Here is an 8,258-nt window from a genome sequence, read left to right as displayed (position 1 = left end):
TACATCAGTATTATAGTAATGCTAGTAAATGCATTTTACTCATTAAATATTCATTAACGCTCTTAGACATGGTTTATTGTTCAGAAATGGTAAATACGAGTTTCATAACGTTGAAATTATTAGATATTAGATGTTTGTCACATGAAGAAAGTAGCAATAAAAGTGAAATAATTTGTCATAAAAGTAGCAAAATGTAAACAAAGAATATTTTTGACTTCTATACAAAATATTTAATAATCACTTTAACTGTTATAATTGCCAAAAAAGGCAACAGAAGCCAAATAAGGTTCATGTGATTGGCCATATAAGTGTATTTTGTAACTATAACGACACACCAAAGAAAACGCTTTTTAGAATTTCACAAAGATTTAAGGACAAGGATCAAAATCAGGATCAAATTTAAAAGCTTCGAATATCATCTGTTATCCTTCTTAGATTAAATAGTTAATATATAGGTAATGGTAAAACTGGACTCGAAAAATCATGTTTATGGAATTTAGAAATAAATTATTGTTATTTTTGCAAGAAACCGGCATTTTACAGTTGATCCAAATATTGATATTGATCCTAAAATTGATCCTTTAATTTTTATCCGATTAATTTTGTATTTGTTTTGTTTTTTTGATTTTATCGTAAAATAGGTTGGTTTCTTTGCAAATCAGCAATGTTTTACAAATGTACCATATGTGCCATATATTGTAGTAAAAACGATCAATTTTTAGTTTATATAAAACAATGAAAAATAAAGTCAGGATCATTTGATCTTTTCTTTGTGAGCAGAGGGCAGTATATTAAACGATGAATTACTATATAATTTATCAATAACGTAGGAAATGTATATCATATAAAATCAAAAATGTGTTAACGACCACCCTTGCACAAAGGCAACTTTCTTATTACCATTGACGGATAAAAAATGACTAAAGAAACCCCCAGAATATAACTTAAGTAATGATTATTCATTTAATTATAGTCAAACCTGTGTAAACGACCATACCTGCACAAAGGCTACTATCTTATTACCATTGACTGATAAAAATGACTAAAGAAACCCCAAAATAAAGAACAATTGTCTTTATAGGCCACCATTTGTCTCTCCCTTTGGTGGTCGTTGTTTACAGGTTGGTTTGACTGTTTACTGTACCCTCGTGTACACCGCTTCCCATGAAAATATCTACTGTAATATTTCCAGTTTTCTAATATTCATAAATATAATTTTTCCAAATAAATACAGATAATACTAATTGTATTCCTATTATATGAGTATAAACTATATAGGAAACTAGCGTCATGTCCAGATTAAATCTAAATGCTCATAGTCACGTTTGTCATTGAGGTTAAAGAGAACGTGACGACTGATAAAAAATTAACCGAGTCTGAAACATTTTCAATTTTGTCGTTTTAGGCCTTCTTTAGGGAATCTGTTTTTTTCTATTAGATATCCACGCACAGTTCAATATTATATGAAAGAAAACAATATATACAAGGTGAACATGTCCTGAGTTTTAATACATTTCTGGGAGAAGTTTAATGCCGATCTAAATGTAACATTCCTGTTGATATTGGTTTCGAATAACTGAAATATAATTATTAAACCAGAAAAATGTCATTACGGCAGTGAAGATAAAATGTTGTTTTGATAAAGTGACAAGGTCAGATAATTATAACATTTTTTTCTCATTTTTATCTGTCACTTGTTTAACAGAAAATATGGAGTGGAAAAGTTTCGTGATCAGAGATGAAAATGGCACAGAGCTTGAATTAATACAACACGAGGAAATGATTATGCCGGCAAAGTATCTACAAATGGAACCCGAGAAAAAGCTCAAACTTATTCGTGAATATAAATACAAGAAAGACGATATTTTGCTTTGCAGCTACCCTAAAACGGGTATGTACGTTTAGCATTTTTTTAATGGGAACTTAAAGCGTTCAATGCATTCAGCCTTTTAACTTAACGCATATGCTAGTTAACAGGTTCAATTAAACCGAGCCTGCAACATTTACGAATTTTGCCCGTGTTGGGCTTTCTTTAGGGACTCTGTTTTTCTCTATTCTGTATTACACAGTAAATGATATGCAGCACTGAAGATGGTCGGTAACAAAATATGAAAAACAAGATCAACAAGGAGCCGTTCCTTGTGCAATGAGCCCAACCCTCACACGACCAAGCAGCACTGGCAAGGAGCACAGCAGGACACGGCTTCTAGCTGGCGCATACTTATCTCATTAAGGTTTCATTAAGCTAAAATCACATTAAATCAATGTCCTTCATTTATAAAAAATGTGTTAATTCCTAATGATAAGTCTAAGGTCGAAACAGCAATCCAAAAGTCGTATAAATTGTATAGTTGTCTTTTTTCTGTGTCCTTCATTCCTGTAAATGAAGCTGCTCATTTAGGTAGGGCGTTTACTTCTCTTTTTAAAATGAGAACATCAAACTTCATTTAGTTGTCGTATAAGCTCAATAAATGGTTTGGGGGTCGTGCGTTGAACACCACCCTCTTTTGTTGATCTTGTTTTTCATATTTTTTGACAACCCTTACATAATTATTATATAGCTTTTTATAAACCTTTTCTTTGTTCATCTTGTTTATCATATTCTAAAGGCTCCTTTTTTACTGTAACATTAGCTATAAATAATATTTTCTTTACGTGCCCTGTAAACTGTATTCAAATGCAGTTGCAACGCGGATTGGCACATTCATTGAATTATGTTCAATTTAAATAATTATATTGTTTTGAACTATATTGTTATTTTTTTTATTCCATAGGCACGCACTGGATATCGAATCTTGTCTACTTTCTGACAACACCGGGACATGTAGAGTCTATGACAACGGTTCCCCCTATGTTAATGGATATGATTCCACTGGACAAATGGGATGCTGTAGAGAAGAGTCATGTCATTAATTCCCATTTAAGGGTCAACCGAGTTCCCCGTGAACATTTAGAGCAAGACGGAAAGGTTATCATCATAACCCGTGACCCGAGGGACACCAATGGTTTCTTTAAAGTATCATTTCCAAAAAACATGACTTGGAACGCCGTGCAAACTTCTCTGGAATTTTTTTCTTTGACCAGTGGTTGGAGGCAGTGGTAAGTCTCTGACATGTTATTGAAACTAATTAAGTTAAGGACAGTATATTGTCACGCCAACATGTCAATGATTCTGTTCTGTTTGATTAAGCGATAATTAAAACTGATGTACCCAGCCCTTCACCGGACCAATATTTACCCTATTGACTGATCTGACTTTCATTTTTGGAACTTATTTTATGGGGATATCAAGATACAACTTCTCTAAAACCCGGCAACACAGGACCATTGGCAGGGAGCCCAGCAAGGACACCAAACAAAAGCAGACCAGAGCACAAGGCAAATTTTACTAAGAATGTTTCTTAAGCGTCGACCCTAATGTTAATGAAACCATGTCATAGTCACTTATTCTGGTTCACGGTACCTACACCATGTAACTTTATTTAAAAGTAGGACAGAAACCCAGAAAAGTCCGACCAGGATAATTGTGCTCAGTAACTATTTTTAAAATTTGAAATTCCATTATTTTTATTGGATATAGGACAGGTATTAGACATCTAAAAGAACAATTTCATAAAAGTACAAAGCGGCAAAAAATATGTGCAGTGTTACTCAATTTCATTTGTTCGTGTTTAAATAATAAAACCGCAAAGCCTAAAAGATATCAGCCTACCGCTAGTGCTTCTACTCTAGATTACCGTTCGCGTGATGCTCCTTTTTTGATTGGTTTATAATGACATCTCGTCTGTTTCCTGTCCTGTTTGGTGTTCTGCTGGGCTCCTTGCCGGTGGTCCTGTGTTGAAGGATGCGTTCATTGAATGCCGCGCTTCCTTGTTGATCTTGATGTTTTTTCCCATATTTTAGGATTTCCTCCATCAGTAAAGCTAGAAATCGCCATTTGACCATTACAGTGACCGTGAAGCTCAACCCAAATTATTACTTGTTACTGAAATACCGTATATACCCTAAAGCAATATACTTCACATTTTTCTTTTATTTTCTTTAGTGCCATTCGGTTCATTCTTTGACTATTACAACACATGGGAAACGGCAATGAAAGAAAATAAAAATCTGAATGCTCTAATTGTTCATTTTGAGAGTCTAAAAACTGTAAGTAACACGATAATTCAAAAGCATGTCAGAATTAAAAAAATATATTATGATTATAATTTATCTTGAAATTAATTTTTACATGTGTCATATGATTAACGCTTTCATTTTCCACTCACATTTACTTTTTGTAATGAAATATAAACGAATGATTATTTAGTTATATTCAAAACTGTAAATACCTGTTCTTTGTCCATATGGACATTTCAAGTCATAAGGTATTACAATTTTTTTACAGGAACGACACATAACGATCAAATGGACTAAAAGGAATATCTGGCTCGTATTATATTTAGTTCATGATTGTAACTTAGACATAACAATTCCAAAAATCTAAAATATGTGTTATTTACTGTTTATACTTACGGTTTAATATGTTTTAAATGATTAGATATCACATTGTACGGGTTATATATTTTATGAAACTTCTGTTGGATGGTATATGTATGTAACAGGATGGCTTAAAAGAATTGCGAAGAATTCAAGAATTTCTTCAAGTTAACAATACAGACGAGCGCCTGCAGCAAATTCTAGAGAGATGCTCCATCACGAAAATGAAGTCGGACATAGATACCGGAAAACTCGGAGCCGCACTCGTAGATAAAGATGGCAAATCGTTCATTTACCGTAAAGGTAATAACTATTTTCTCATTTTTTTTAACAAAGAACAACATCTTCGTAACACATTTATTACAGATACAGCAAAATAAAATAGTACATTCAAAATGGAAACCTTAGTTTGACAAGGCAAATGGTTTAATGTTTGATTTAATTAAGCCTGTTTTTAGATGACATTAAGAAAAGAATGTATAGCCTATGGGGTCTTTATTCTCAAAATGAAAATGAAAAATAGAGATACGGTGATACACGTAAAAATAAATTGTGAAGCCAGTTAAGGTCTTCTGAGAGTAACGCATTGATGATGTGTTTAGGTTTTAGTGATTAAACTGCACATGTTCTGTCTTGTGCCCTGTCCTATTTTTGTTTGGGGTCCTCCTGGGCTCCTTGCCACTGGCTCTTGTTGCTGAATCGTGTGGTGGTTGCGTTCATTAAACGCCGCCTTTTCTTGTTGACCTTCTTTATCATATTTTATTGTTTATATTTATTGGCATAACTACTCTATGATTTTGTGTTTATTTAATACCAATTCTAGTCTATGTTATTTGTGTTTATCAAATACCAATTAAGCCTTGTTTACTTTTGATCTAATTTGATCATTTTGATCTCATTAATATAATTATTGTTTTAAGCTCTGGTTAACATGTCATGTAAATGACCCATGATTTGTAAAAAAAACTATATTCAATTCTATTCTACCTTATCATACAAATACATAGATAATAAAAACATACAATCAATGTGTCTTTTGCGCATATGTAAACTGTCATCAGTGAATCAAATATAGTTAAGATTTTAATTGAGACGCTTATTATAGTAACAGCAAACAACAATAAAAGAGATGAAAACAATAAATAATGAACGACCAAAACGGCAAAATTGAAAATGCTGAAGGCTCGGTTTAATTGAGCCTGTTCATGAACGGTAGTGGTAATTGCAATATAGATAAATACAGAATCCCTAAAGAAAGCCCAACACGGCAAAATTGAAAATGTTGCAGGCTCGGTTTGATTGAGCCTGTTCATGGACGGTACTGGAAAGTGCAAGTTACCGTCCACGCCCCCTAGCACCGGCTTAAGCAGAATTCAACATTTAAACGTGAAATAGTAAAATTTTGAATTTAGAAACATCCGCAGATGTGTTCATACGGCGGTAATCATGGAACCTTCAATGTGACACTTCCGTGCCATTCCATGAAAAGCGGCGTATGGTCCCCAAGTAATAAAAAGCGTGTGCCCTAAACGAGAAAACAATGGGCGGAACTAAATAAAATGTCGTTCGTTTTTGGTAGACGCTTGCAAATAACATATTTATTTCTAAAACATATTCAATCTAAATTATTTTATATGTTGATGGCACTTGTTACTTTGTTAGTATAGTAGTTATGTCTTATTTCAGGGGACATTGGTGAATGGAAAACCCATTTTACAGTAGCACAAAGTGAACGTTTTAATCAAGTGTTTGAGGAGAAGTTTAAAAACAGTATTTTCAAGATGTAATGTCTTGTTGTTTATGTCTAACTCTGATAAACAAAACAAACTAGGTGTTGCATGTGAATGAAAATTACATATTATTAATAAACTGGTAGTGTATCTAAAAGATTTGATGTTTTTACATATGTATGTACATCGTATTGTGACATATATTTCGGACGTAAATATTGGGAGTACATAAACATTAGGATTTTAAATTGTTACTATCTCACATATCATCAGGACAAAACTATTCATCATGTTTCAAGGAAATTTTCAAAGTTATTAATGATTTAAAAGCGAACAGTATAGACCACGATCAGACTGAGGGTCGTCGAACTTTGTCAGAACTTCTTGCATCCTCCTGGGCTCCTTGCCACTGGTTCTTGTTGCTGGGTCGTGTGGGGGTTGCGTTCATGGAACGCGGCCTTTCCTTGTTGATTTTGTTTATTATATTTTCGGCTTTATCACGTAAGAACAGTGTGAGACATGCGCGAAGTTTGTGACATCATCGACCCTTTAGTCACTTCGGAATTTCTGTATATATACGCGTTAATTCAAGGTGGTTTATTTTCTTAAATATTTGATGTGTATCCATATATTTACTTATTAAATGGTATTTTGGGTAATTTGATTTCTATATGAGTTTAAGTTTTATTTGTCGCGAGTTAATTTGCCAAACTAGCTATAAAATCAACAAAATATGAACTGTTTGTAATTTCTCCGATGTAAACATTAAACATGATTAAAAACAGACAGGGTCCTAAGAAAAAATCATTCGTTCAAATTAAACCGTCATACAGATAATTGATCAGATTTTGGCTTACCTAGCTGTCATTTTATTAAAAACTGGCAATATATCTAGATCCGGTAAGCTCTAGATCTAGTTACATGATCTTAAATTTCAGTACACTTATTCACATTCTAAACTGTCTTTTCTATAATTTTGGTCTAGCATGAATCTGATTTTTATCGATTTGCAAAATTGAAAATAGATAAAATATTGAATATTAAAGTGTCTCATTACGTTAATTACTCTTGATATGTTTATCATTATATTGTTTAAATTGGACATTATAATAATTTTTTTTTATATTTTTACTTATCTTAATGTCATGTCTCTATAATAAGATGTTAATTTCAGATGAAAAAATGAATAGTAAGAATTCTGTTTGCGGTTAATGTCACTGTCAAACCTTCTGTTTAATGTACATTATAACAATATAGCCCTTAACAGTTTTTGGCTTGTCTTTTATTAAATATTACGTTGCGTTCACCAGCAGCCCACAAAGTAAAAGGGCACAGGGAAAGGGGACTACAGTGCGGGGAAGGGGAGGGGCAAAAGGAAGATTCTTCCTGTAGACGAGAAAAAGAACAAGAAGGGATATAATAGTATGAAATAACAAGACATACATCTGACGAACACAATGGGGTGCCGCCTTAGAACGGTCAGCAGCATAAGTACAACTGGGAAGCTTAAACTGACTTAAATAACCTTCCCATGCTCTTCCTTGTTGCTTGTCCTGTTTTTGTTTGGGGTCCTCCTGGGCTCCTTGCCACTGGCTCTTGTGTGATCGTGTGGAGGCTACGTTCATTTAACGCGTTCTTTCCTTGTTGATCTTGTTAATTATATTTAATGGAAAATCACCTACAAGGGCACGACTAAGCAATTCAGAAAACGAAAATTAAGACGATGCAGTCCCGATCGGTTTAAAAAACTGTCGATCACTGAGTATCACACTTGGCCGTCAGATGTTATCAAAAGAGGAAAGCTTAACGTGCAACTGTAAAAGAGTTGAACATATAGCATGCGATATGTCTTAGGATTCTTTTGTTATCTATTTCAGTATAGTTGGGTCATAACTTCTTCTTATAAAACATAAAGACAACAGAAAAAAAACATGAAGTTTGAGAATCACATTCCTATTAAAATCAATCTTGCTTATCCCTTGTCGCAGGGGTGTTTTTAAAAGAATGAGAATAAAGATCAACAAGACAAGGCAACGTTCACAGAACGCA

At 33.4% G+C, this 8,258-nt stretch overlaps 2 protein-coding genes across 2 annotated transcripts; both read left to right on the top strand.

Moving 5' to 3' along the window:
• Window positions 1–1,699: 1,699 nt before the first annotated feature.
• LOC132750317 (sulfotransferase 1C4-like) lies at window positions 1,700–3,941 on the top strand. The gene is made up of 3 exons (XM_060740267.1): window positions 1,700–1,891; window positions 2,775–3,005; window positions 3,904–3,941. The coding sequence occupies exons 1-3, from the start codon at window positions 1,711–1,713 to the stop codon at window positions 3,939–3,941; spliced, it is 450 nt and encodes a 149-aa protein (XP_060596250.1). The 5' UTR covers window positions 1,700–1,710.
• Window positions 3,942–4,050: 109 nt separating this feature from the next.
• On the top strand, window positions 4,051–6,714 carry LOC132750308 (sulfotransferase 1E1-like). The gene is made up of 3 exons (XM_060740259.1): window positions 4,051–4,149; window positions 4,605–4,782; window positions 6,166–6,714. The coding sequence occupies exons 1-3, from the start codon at window positions 4,093–4,095 to the stop codon at window positions 6,264–6,266; spliced, it is 336 nt and encodes a 111-aa protein (XP_060596242.1). The 5' UTR covers window positions 4,051–4,092; the 3' UTR covers window positions 6,267–6,714.
• Window positions 6,715–8,258: the final 1,544 nt, after the last annotated feature.

Source organism: Ruditapes philippinarum, unplaced genomic scaffold, assembly GCF_026571515.1.
Source record: "Ruditapes philippinarum isolate M1 unplaced genomic scaffold, ASM2657151v2 ctg9218_1_1_1_1, whole genome shotgun sequence".
Lineage (NCBI taxonomy): Eukaryota > Metazoa > Mollusca > Bivalvia > Venerida > Veneridae > Ruditapes > Ruditapes philippinarum.
This window is presented reverse-complemented; position numbering and strand designations above follow the sequence as displayed.